The sequence below is a fragment of the Takifugu flavidus genome, chromosome 11, assembly GCF_003711565.1.
Source record: "Takifugu flavidus isolate HTHZ2018 chromosome 11, ASM371156v2, whole genome shotgun sequence".
In the NCBI taxonomy this organism is placed as follows: Eukaryota; Metazoa; Chordata; class Actinopteri; order Tetraodontiformes; family Tetraodontidae; genus Takifugu; species Takifugu flavidus.
In genome coordinates, this window is record NC_079530.1 from 11,869,273 (window position 1) to 11,881,186 (window position 11,914).

Here is an 11,914-nt window from a genome sequence, read left to right on the forward strand (position 1 = left end):
CGCTTTGGCGCCCCCTGGTGCCGCAGGATGTTCCTGCAGTTGGTCACTGGGCCCTCCTTCTGCAGGGGCGGGTCTCTGCCTGCAGCGCACGCACGCACACGCACGCACCCACACACACACGCCAGGCGGGGTGGAGAATCTGCGCTCCGACGACCACTGAACTGGACAGATTTCACTCGATTAACGTTCATCATCGGAAAGAAACGGAGATTGGTGGTTTAAGCCGTGGTAAGCGCATTCGTTTCGTTATTTATTTAATTCCGTTTATCGCAGTCAAACAGTCGGATTATCAGATTAACGGTTCTGCGTTGGCTTTTATATTGTTCAAGGCCACCAGCCGGCACGTTTAATTTAATAGCCAGTGCGATGTGGGAGAAGTAAGGCCCACTGATGTGGATCACACTCGGAATCAAGTTCGGGTCGGCTTTGCGTTTGTGCGGTAATGGATCTGCTTTTGTCCCGCATGCATTGGTGGGCAGGGTAATAAAATAACAGGCCCGTGTCTGAACAGGTGCTGACTTAATCACATGTCTCAGATGTTGCTTTTTTCCTCCTCTTCCATGGTGAATGCGTGCGAGGAGACTCCTTCCAGCTTCAGTGGCAACGCATTGTGGTCATTGTCGAGGTTGAAGTCCAACACATTGGCGTGAAAATGCTGAGCCCAGCGCTGTTGTTCCTCTGTGGAAAAGCAGAAAACTGCTTCCGATCAATAGTCAGCAGTGGCTTCACTTTAGAAGTGTCACAAAGCAGAGGGGCATTCCTGCAGGCTGCAGGCATGTGGGGCCTCTGGGTCCGTTGTGGGGGGTTCAGCCCATACAAACAAAGTCCTTGACTTCAGACTACAGCGTCTTTCACACAGCAACACAAAAGTTTTGCTTATTAAATCAGCAGCAAGTTAATAATTATTATGTCCCACCTCAGTCTTCATCCATTGCTGGTTTATTAAACACATCATTATGATTCCTCGCGGTGATCCCATCATTCGGGGGGTTCCAGCTCTCTGACAGAGGCTTGGCACAGCCGTCAAAGCCTTCATTCATCATGTTGGCACAGCTGATTTCCTTGTGAAGCCCTTTTGTTTACCCTAAAGACAGAAAAAGCAAGAACATTCAAGGAGGTGAAACCCCCCCCCCCCCCCCCCCCCCGCCAAGTTAAAAAAAAATTGCCGCTTTAGCTTCTCTGCCACAGAATGCGAATTATTTTGCCATTTATTAACAAATATTGACTAAATATATCTCTCTTGTATTTTCCTCCCTTTCAGCCTGCCTAAAGTGACCAGGTATTCTGAACTTTTGCTGCTGTTTGCTGTGTTTGTTAAGTGGCAACAGTCTTAGATTAAGGTCCCCAAATCTCCAGCAGCTGCTCTGCTCCTCTCGTCCCACGTACCGATAAAATCAAAATGTGAAAAACCATCCCGGGCCTGACATCAAATCCTCCAATAACCTTTCATTTTTCATTAACGCCATCAACATCTGCCAAAATTAAGTTCAATTGGGTTTTCCTCCTCATGCTGCCACACCTGATTTCTGTCGACAAGACTGTGCCACTGAATAACTTTTGTCTATTTATAGCCGGCAGTGTGCATAACCGCCCCCCTGTATTTTTATCTCTGTGCAGCATGTATCCAGTTGGAGGGATCTCTGCAAGCATATATGCCAACAGGCTGCGAGCGGAGGGCATGGGCTCCAACGATCGTGCGGTGCCGTTCTGGAACCAGGACTACGAGGCACTGAAGCAGCAGTGTGTGGAGTCAGGGTGCCTGTTCGAAGACCCCTGTTTCCCTGCCGAACCTCCATCCCTGGGCTTTAAGGAGCTGGCCCCGCACTCCTCAAAGACCCGGGGGGTGGAGTGGCAGAGGCCCACGGTGAGAGAACCTCAGAGGGACTTGATGGTTTATTACGATGAGATTATGTCCCGTCGCCTATAGGAGTAGAGCAATTATTTACCCACGGGGGTAACGATGTGTCATCGGTGTAGATAGATACGGATACACTGAGTTCACCTTTTTACTCCTAATTAAGTCGTCTGTTCTTCTGGATTTACAGCTCGTGTCTACCGATCCGGTGTTTCGTTATATATTAGTACAGCATCATTAAGTAGACATTTAAGAGCGGTGCCGAATCTATTAACAACAGAACCAGTGTTCTGATGTTCCTCAGTCCCATCTAAGTACGAGCATTTAAAGACGGCGTCATCAGTCCTCTCTCTCTAATGACACGTGTTCCGATTATTAAATCACAGACAGGAGTATGAAGGGATGGAATCTTGTAGATCGGTAAATGTGTTGAATTGTTGCTGTTGCCTGTTGCAGGAATTCACAGATGATCCTCAGTTTATTGTGGGCGGAGCCACAAGAACAGACATATGTCAGGGAGCCCTGGGTACGTCTTTGATTCTTCTCTTCTGCAATGCAGCAAGCTTCTAAAAGACAGTTCATCTGATACCCCCCCCCCGCCTCCTTCCCTTTGGCAGGTGACTGCTGGCTCTTAGCGGCCATCGCGTCTCTCACCCTGAATGAAAGGCTTCTGCACCGGGTTGTCCCGCATGGACAGACCTTCCAGGATGACTATGCTGGCATCTTCCACTTTCAGGTACTTTAAAACGGTCATCTTTTATTTATTTAGTACCAAACCAGTTGTTATTAAATCACATCAGACATGAATAAAAGCCGCCACGGTTTTGTTCTTGCAGTTCTGGCAGTTTGGCGAATGGGTGGACGTTGTCATCGACGACAGACTACCTGTCAAAGACGGCGAGGTGATGTTCGTCCACTCGGCTGAGGGGAATGAATTCTGGAGTGCACTTCTGGAGAAAGCTTACGCCAAGTAGGGCTGATTGCTGTTTTCCTAGTTGATGAATCATTCCAAAGGATGTTTAACGTCAGGTTCTGGAGCCCTGCTGTTGATGCAGTTTATGTGTCCGTGTCAGGCTGAACGGGTCGTACGAGGCCCTGTCTGGAGGAAGCACCACGGAAGGGTTCGAGGACTTCACGGGCGGCGTCTCCGAGATGTACGAGCTGCGCAGCGCCCCCAGAGATCTGCCCAAAATTATTAGCAAAGCCCTGGACAGGGGCTCTCTGCTGGGCTGCTCCATCGATGTAAGCACAGGAATGCTGCCAAGAAGCCGATTAAAGCTGCGTCACTGAGAAATCCTATACGTGTATACAAGTGGGAAAAATACCAAACCACTTTTATTTCATCTCCCTGATGACTCAGCATTCCATTTTATATCAAAACAGATCACAAGTGCCTTTGATATGGAGGCTGTTACTTTCAAGAAGCTTGTGAAGGGCCACGCCTACTCAGTCACTGGCCTGAAGGAGGTCTGTTGATCTTTTACCTCATTTGCTCACGTATCAATAATTAACGTTAATGGTTCTAGTTTGCCTGTGACTGTGTGGGATGTAGGTTAACTTCCGGGGCAGAATGGAGCGCCTGATCCGTGTACGTAACCCCTGGGGCCAGGTGGAGTGGACCGGGGCCTGGAGTGACAAGTGAGTGAGGAAATAAAGAATAAGTTCTACAGTCAACAGGAAACAATAAAACCCCCATGATCCATTCACGTTATTCAGTCACGTGATCTTGTCTTTATTGTGTGAAGCTCCTCTGAGTGGAATGAGATCGATCCTTCTGAAAGGGAAGATTTGCATCTAAAAATGGAAGATGGAGAATTTTGGTAAGATCTCCTTTGGCATAGTTCTAACCTGAGGATGTATTCATTAATATATTTATTCATTTCTGAAAATAAATGAGGATGATCGAGTTCCCGAAGGCTCGTTTTAGCCCCCACTGCTCATTCCTACACTGATTATTATTAGTAGTAGTAAAGTGGCACCATAGAGAGTAGCTTGTTGTGAAAATGTACAAATGGAGATGCTATTTTCCTTAGACTCATCTAAAGTCTGTTGTTACGCAGCCTCTCAAAAAACGGTTCTGTCATTGAGGGCTGGTAAATGAGGATGCATTAGAGCAGCCTTCAAGTCTTTTACTGACCAACACTGGCTTAATGGACCATTATCGACTGGAAGCAGGAGCTGCTCAGACGATCGGGTGCATCGTGGCATCACTGAAGCAGCAGAACGCGTGATCATAGTTGAAACTGCAGTGCAGCTTTGTTGTCTGGGTTTTAGTCAGCGTCCAGTTCAAAGCTGTGCCCAGCTGTGCTTTCCATGTCTTTGGCTGCTGTGGGAACAATAAAGGTTTAGCTAATATTAAAAGCCCAGAACAGCAATGGCTCATTTCACCAGTTAACCTTTTTATAATGTAGTCTCATAAATAGGAGAATCTGTTAAAAACCCATAGTATTGCAGTTTATAAGCCTGTAGCAGGACACAGTATATGTGCTGGTTTTGTTTAAGGAGACTTTTTGTTTTCCAGGATGTCCTTCAATGAGTTCAAGAAGCAGTTTTCTCGCATAGAAATCTGTAATTTGACTCCTGACGCCCTGAGTGAGGACGCCCTCAGCCATTGGAACACAATGACCTACTCCGGCATGTGGAGGAGGGGGAGCACGGCAGGAGGCTGCAGGAACCATCCCAGTAAGTCCGGACCATTAACCTGCCTTGAGTGCACGTGACTACCCGTTCTGATGCTGCGTTAAAGAGCAAGAAGGTCCAGCAGGCTAACACACACTTGATATCTGCACAGACACATTTTGGATTAACCCCCAATTTAAGATCACGCTGCTGGAGGAGGATGACGATCCGGACGATGACGAGGTGGCGTGCACTTTCTTAGTGGCTCTCATGCAGAAGGACCGCCGCAGATATCGGCGTCAGGGTCAGGACATGCACACCATCGGCTTCGCCGTGTACGAAGTAAGAACGCAAGCGAAGAATAACCAAATCTTTCGCTGTTTCACTTCACAATTGAACCCATTCTCATTAGTTTCCTTTGTGTTTTTTTTTACAGATTCCAGAGGAGGTAAATACAACATCTATTAACACCAATGACCGATGATCATACCTCCATATTGAAAGAGGATATACTGGATATATTTTACTAACACTAATATTAGTAATAAGGATTTAAAAAAGGATGTGATTCAGGGTAATAATTTATTGAAATATGCAAATGCTTCTTCTCCCACCCTCAGTTCAAAGGCTGCCAGAATGTCCACTTGAAGAAGAACTTCTTTTTGAATCACTCGTCATGTGCACGCTCAGAAACGTTCATCAACCTGCGAGAGGTGAGCACACGTCTCCGCCTGCCCCCCGGAGAGTACCTGATCGTCCCCTCCACCTTTGAGCCCCACAAAGAGGCTGACTTTGTCCTCAGGGTCTTCACGGAGAAACAGTCCGAGACAGAGTACGTGTCCTTTTTGTGGTTCCAGCGCCGCTTCTTTGCGTGCAAAGTGCGACAATGTTAAATCTCCCTCTGGTTTCTTGTGTGTGGCAGAGAAATGGACGATCAGATCTCTGCTGATTTAGGAGATGAAGTGAGTGTCACTCAAACACTGTTGGGGAATTTAAATGGATGGATACAGGAACAGCTTCAGCAAGATTCCCAGTATAAACCAGTTTATCTCTGTTTCCCTGCAGGATGAAATAAGTGAAGAAGACATCGACGACTCCTTTAAGTCCATGTTTGCTCAGCTGGCAGGGGAGGTAAAATCTGTCTGTTTTTCTTTTTCACATGCGCTCGATAAGCTACTGCAATTTGTAATATTTATGTAAAACATTCCCAAAATGCTTCATCCACCCAGATTAATACTAATAATATTAACCATAATGCTCTTTTCTAGGACATGGAGATTTCAGTTCACGAACTAAAGACCATTCTAAACAGAGTTGTGACCCGGCGTGAGTTTTCCATATTTACATTATATTTGTATTAGAAGGGAGTGTAAGATTTACAGTATATAAACCAGTTCGGATGTGTGTTTTTTGCTTTTTCAGATAAAGATCTGAAGACTGATGGCTTCAGTACAGTGTCTTGCAGAACCATGGTCAATCTCATGGATGTATCCTTTTGGGTTTTCCACTATTAGCAGATAATAGCAGCTTTATGTGGTCAACAGAATTACGTAACATTCTGTAGATGTGGTTTTGTTCCTTATCTAATTGTTTACCAGAAAGATGGCACTGCCCATCTGGGACTGGTCGAGTTTCAAATCCTCTGGAATAAGATCCGAAAATGGCTGGTATAAAGACTAAAAACTGTCGCTAAGATCTGTCAGTAGTATTTTCTTTGTATTTCTATCCGTCACATTTCTGTCTGGGCGTTTCAGGTCATTTTTAGACAGTTTGACCTGGACAAATCAGGGGCGATGAGCTCATACGAGATGCGTCTGGCTGTGGAGGCAGCAGGTAACTCTCATTTCAGGAAAGCAATTGAATATAAACACTGATAACAGTAACACTTTATTACCTTTTCTTCTGTTCAGGCTTTAAGCTGAACAACAAACTGAACCAGATTCTGGTAGCTCGGTACGCAGAGAACGACATGATAAACTTTGACAACTTCATCTGCTGCTTGGTCAAGCTGGAGGCCATGTTTAGTGAGTTTGAAAATGTGTCACTTTCTTCTGCATGTTTGATCTTTGAAGAGCTTTCAGTAATAACTCAGACGACGGTTCATGGGATAAATCCTCTCAACAGGGCATTTCCAGCAGCTTGATAAAGAGGGTTCAGGAGTGGCTGAGATGAATATCACAGAGGTAAGGGTTTTTTCTGTTTTCTTTAAGAAAATGGATGTTTTAGTATGTTCTTTTGACCTAATCTTTATTCCCGCAGTGGCTTTACGTGACAATGTGTGGTTGAAGAGGGATTCCCTGAGAACGCGTGCCGGCAGACTGTCACTATCATTCGCCTTGTAGACCTCTCAGACGTAGCTGGTTTGATTGTTTTTAACACCTCAACGTTCCTCACATAGCAAAAGCACTGTGCAATAGGAGACAGTACCGCCAAGTCCTATCTGATATGCAAACCGGCAGTATGAAGCAGTTAGTGTGCAAAAGTTTGCCATCTCTTGAAGCCGCATGAGTCCCCGCATGACAGAAATTCTGGCTCTAACCAATATTGAAAAGCGGGTGTCTGTAAAGTGTAAGTCTTGTGGTCAGATTGCCAAATAATTTTACGATGTCCAGTGTTAAATAAAACCCCAATAGCTGTGTGTTACCTTTAATCATGTTAAGGGATGAGTTTGGTATAATTTAGCTAAATTCAGGAAGTCATTCAATTTGTAACGTAATGCGTCTTTTCCTGGGTCGTCAGACTTTGACTTGGCAGACGAGACGATTACCTGATGTTCATTTTATACGTTAAGGATCACTTGCGTTTTATAGAGATGTCTGTAGATAGTACAGCCTCACCAACTTTTTAAATTTGATATTATAGTCTGGCTTCTTATGTCAAATTGGTCTTTGGTTTAACTGCCGTCGAAATATAGGCCCGTTACGTGTTTTTACTTTGCACTCCGATTCTACCTTAAAGGAGCCGTCAGTCATGTCCTATCAGCTTCATGAGATCCTGTTTAACAGTCTCCTGAAGTGACATTTGCAGGGATCACACAATACTGAATGCCTTACTCACAGCACCATGGTTATTGCAGCTAATATAAATATAGTTGTGTTCTGAATGTATGTTGTGCCTACAATAAAGGCTTTCCTCCTCCCATGTTGGCCCTGTCAGTTTGACCCACATTTTGGGTGCATTTACTATAACATAAACCAGGAGTCTGCGTTTGGATTACTGTAAACACATGAAGGCCTTGCTCAAATGTCAAATAGGTTGACCGGCTTGTTGAGCTGTTACATACAATAAGCAACAATAGAATATTTATTTTACACAAAAACTGGACGTGGGCCCAATTTAATGTATACTGATAAACCTGGAAATATGGACAAAACACAATGTTGAACAATGCTATACAAATGAGCTTGCAATTGCAAGAACTTTTGAGTAATCGCCTTCCAAGTTTCGGAGCTGAGTGGGCACAGGGACCCTTATTCTGGTTCCTGTGGGGTTCCCGTTTTCTTCTATCAGAACAACATTGTTTGAATCAAAGCGTGGATTCATGGGTTGTCCAGGCATTTTGTGCCCAACGATCAGTGCCTTCTTCTTCTGTCCCTTGATGGCAAGCAGCACCTTGTCTCCTACTTTTCCAATGCCATTCTTGGTGTAGACATGGATCACTCTTGGTGCGCGGTGGTATGGTGTATTTCCAAGAGAGCTGTTGTCCACTACACGCACTCTTGTCATTTTTTGAATGGCTGATCTCACGACAGAAACACTGAAAACAAGAGAAGGAAAATTATTCATCTTTAGCTTATAAGAAATTTAAAAAAAAATTAATACTTTGTGAAAATACAGCGCTGTACAAGTGCTGACTTCTGAGAGGTTCTACAGGAGCTTTGATTAGTGTTGCATTTTTGTTGGTTTATCAAATCACACAGACAGCATCCATAATAACCAGGGCAGCAAATTATTTATTCACCATGACATGTACATTTCTTACCTAAACTGTCTCTTCAGAATAAGGGACGGGGTGTCTCCGAGGGTTCTTGAGAGAGATCTTGATAACTGAGCGAAAGCCATTTTTACCCTAGAAACAGACAGCATTAATGGTTAGCGGCTAACTCATGAGGGCTAATAAGAATAAAAGACATTCTGCTGACAAATGTTAATTTTCACAAGCACAGGGTGCGCGCATATTTATGATAGAGTGCAGTAAAATTAGCAAAAAGTCTACGAGGCTGAAAAAATTCAAGATTCAAGATTAAAATATAGAACTTGCTAATGTTGACGTTACCCGTCTTTCCAGTCCCATGCCAATGTCAAATGATGACGTCAAAAACATGCGACCAATGCGGGTTTCTCTGGCGAACGCAAGCGACGTTATTTATGTAAACAATTGGCCGAAGCGTCTGGTGTGTGTTTTAGTTGAAACTGAGAGATTACTGTCTACAATTGTGTCGTTTTCTTGTCCAAGGATTTTGTTTGTTTTTCATCCGTCATCAAAACGCGCCTCGTGAAACAGCAACTTCGTAGTCTAAAGATTGTTGACATGCATGCATGCGGAATTTAAACTGGCACAGACCACAACTTGCACAACTAATACGTAAGAGCCGTGAAAAGCTGTTCTCATTGAATGTTTTCTTTTTAATGCAGAGATTTGCTTAATTTGCAAAAGTTAAGCAAAGTGTCTCAAATCTAATCGTGTTGTTTTTTCAGGCCATTGAGCCTGTAATTCCCCCTAACAGTTTTTAAGATGGGCAAGGAGAAAGAAATGAGGAAAACTGCGAAACATAAAGATTTTAGAAAATTTCCTAAAAGGAGAAAACGGAGAAAGGACTTGAGCGTGAAGAAGAGGGTGTATGAAAGTGCCAGATCAAAGACACGTATATACATCGGTGTCGCCTTTGATCGCTGGAGAGACCTCCGTCAGCTGAAAGGCATGAAGACGGATGCAGAGCTCGCTTTGTTTCTGCTCGATGGGTAGGTGGTGTTACCTTTCTGCTGTTTTCACCACAATGGTGACCTGAAATGGCACCGTGTGGAGCTGCTACAGCAGCTCTGTAGTCAGTTATTCGAGCATCCATCATGTGGGTTCATGCATTGTATGTTCACTGCAAAAAATAAACACATATCAGGTGTTTGTCGTCCTATTACGTCTTAATGTTGTGACCACTGACATTATATTGACATTTAGGCTGCCTTTCAGCTGACCTTTTGCTCCACCAAGAGCAGGAGTGAATGTATTGTTTGAGAGGGGGAGTGTTTTGTCAAAAATTGTCTTGGCTTTTCCAGCACTGAGATCCCAATAAATAATAGCCTTAAATAATGCCACTGGGGCAGTGGCATTATTTAAGGCTATTTTTACACTCTTTTCAGTCTAACACCAGTCAATACGGATGAGGACACAATCAGCGCAGATGAATTTGAAAGTGCCGTGTAAGTCATCAGTCTGTGTTTAAAACCTATACTTTTAATAAATGTATTGCAATATAATTCTGTATGGAAATTTGTAGTTGGTTGGGGTTTTTTATGTTTTTCTTTTTGAAAGCCACTGTCACTGTGGTAGTTTTTATCCTGCACTGTAATGTCAATGAATTCTTGATGCGTTACTTATTTTCTTTAGATATTGGATTTGTTATTGTATGTGTTTTATATAGTGTTGATTTTGAGGATCCAAAATGCCAAGATGACGAGGAGTGTTTGACCCCATTAGAGAAAGGTTGCCCTGATACTGGGTGATGACTGGCGTCAAACTTCACCCAGCACGTCTGCATGCAGTAGGTTCCACACTGAAATGTCACTGCATGCAGGTTGTTATCGTAGTCCTTAGTAGTTAACGTTGCTCTTTGAGTTGTCTTTTAGAATATCTAGTTAGAATAGCTCAGGTGTGTATGTCTGGGGTCATTGTGCATACTTTCAAATGCATTGTTGCCTTTTATTTGTTGTTAACTTATTACGTCATGTCTGTTCTCCAGCTGCATGGGTGAAAATTCAAAGCCTGGCGAGATAGAGCTACACGGATCTCTGTCATGGTGTAGGATGTTTTAAGGAAGATCGTCTGCAAAGTGAGACCTTTAGTGGGAGTTTCTAAGTCCGAGCAGCGAGAAGCTGTTTTTTTTTGTTTTGCATTTGAATTGTTTGACCACACTCGAGTCTGCAAAATGCTGAGTTCTACCTGGGTTTTGGTTCGAATTAGAATGCACTTAAAACTTTCTGCTGCATATGTTGTCAGAGAACATCTCTTCATCTCTGGTACCCACCAGCTGAGATGTCCCTTCAGCCCCCCCCCCCCCAGCCCCCCACAGTCCCTTCAGCTGTGGGATGTTCCACTAATGAGGACAGTAGGTGGGACACTGTACGTGGCTCTGGTATCGGACCATACTGGAATCCATAGTACAGGCCCTGGATTTGTTTAACCTTGAAACCTTGAACATCAATAATCAACTGTTTGTTTTAAACTCTAACCACCAGGCTGAAGATAAAGAGCTCATCCCGTCCAGCTCTATGAAATGTTATTGGATGTCTTTCTGCCAGAATTATGGACTTTACAGTATTTCATATGAACTGAAATGTATTCTTAATATTATGATTTAAATATTTCTGTACATGATGTGATTTTTGGTCAGATAAACTGACCTTGGTTTTAATGTGAGCCACAAATCACCAGTTCTGAACCTTGTGTCGTCATATTAAAAAAACAAACATAAAAAATCTTTAAATGCAGCCTTCAAAGGGTGCAGCAACTAATCGGATCATGCCAAGATTGTGAGTGTTCAAACCCCAGCAGACATATCAGGAAACATAAAGGTACACAGGGTTATTTTTGAAGGAGGCTGTTGAGGGAATTTGTAAAAGTTATTGTCATCAAAGCTACAATATTCTACTAATAATGACACTGATAATACAGCAAACAGAATTATGGAAACTGAGGTTGCAATGATGTATTTGAGAACAATATGAAGGCCATATAACAAGCCAGTAAAAAAAGAATGAACTGACAAAATCAGAAGTTATCAGATTCAGACCCAACTGGACCCTCAAAGCAAACTCACACAGGACTAAAATTTCAACTTTGTTTACTGTAAGTAAGGTTTAAATAAATAGATTGTCAGCACAAACAGAGGTGTCCAAATCCGTGTGTTAAGAACAAAGGTTGGAATTGGGCACAGCTTTGAGAAGAAAAAGACACAGGTGCAAGTTATTATGACTGGGACAGCAATCACACAAGCAGAGTAAAGACAGAATAAAAAGTTTGACGTACCACACCTTGCTTGCAGGCGCTGGGATTCTGTTAAGTGCCTAGAGATCATTTTGATTGTAACAGATTCTATATAAATAAAGACTGATTGATTGAAATGTTTGGAAACCAATGACTGGATGTATTATTATATTAATGACCATGTATTTCATAGATGAGAAAGAGGCTTTAGCACCAAAAATCTAATTCACTGTCTTATT

General features: G+C 43.2%; 2 protein-coding genes and 1 long non-coding RNA gene across 4 annotated transcripts; 2 read left to right on the forward strand and 1 right to left on the reverse strand.

Annotated features, from left to right (window-relative positions):
• Window positions 1–75: 75 nt before the first annotated feature.
• LOC130533558 (calpain-1 catalytic subunit-like) lies at window positions 76–7,615 on the forward strand. Its single transcript, XM_057047080.1, has 22 exons — window positions 76–228; window positions 1,618–1,864; window positions 2,312–2,381; window positions 2,473–2,591; window positions 2,692–2,825; window positions 2,929–3,097; window positions 3,239–3,322; window positions 3,408–3,493; window positions 3,601–3,675; window positions 4,377–4,537; window positions 4,647–4,816; window positions 4,911–4,922; window positions 5,095–5,306; window positions 5,397–5,436; window positions 5,540–5,605; window positions 5,743–5,800; window positions 5,897–5,961; window positions 6,073–6,141; window positions 6,229–6,307; window positions 6,385–6,498; window positions 6,599–6,657; window positions 6,734–7,615. The coding sequence occupies exons 2-22, from the start codon at window positions 1,619–1,621 to the stop codon at window positions 6,758–6,760; spliced, it is 2,115 nt and encodes a 704-aa protein (XP_056903060.1). The 5' UTR covers window positions 76–228; window position 1,618; the 3' UTR covers window positions 6,761–7,615.
• A 161-nt stretch (window positions 7,616–7,776) lies between these two features.
• On the reverse strand, window positions 7,777–8,913 carry mrpl14 (mitochondrial ribosomal protein L14). 2 transcript variants are annotated; one of them, XM_057047083.1, is made up of 3 exons: window positions 8,751–8,913; window positions 8,457–8,543; window positions 7,777–8,231 (listed from the first exon to the last, which is right to left on the reverse strand). In XM_057047083.1, exons 2-3 carry the CDS (start codon window positions 8,534–8,536, stop codon window positions 7,865–7,867), a joined length of 447 nt encoding a protein of 148 aa, XP_056903063.1. In that variant the 5' UTR covers window positions 8,537–8,543; window positions 8,751–8,913; the 3' UTR covers window positions 7,777–7,864. The 2 variants fall into 2 exon arrangements, with proteins under 2 accessions (XP_056903063.1, XP_056903064.1); XM_057047084.1 differs by having other exon boundaries at window positions 8,736–8,767.
• Window positions 8,803–11,822, forward strand: LOC130533563 (uncharacterized). The gene is made up of 5 exons (XR_008952614.1): window positions 8,803–9,059; window positions 9,173–9,436; window positions 9,833–9,892; window positions 10,114–10,233; window positions 10,432–11,822. It is a non-coding gene; the product is annotated as an uncharacterized LOC130533563 (long non-coding RNA).
• Window positions 11,823–11,914: the final 92 nt, after the last annotated feature.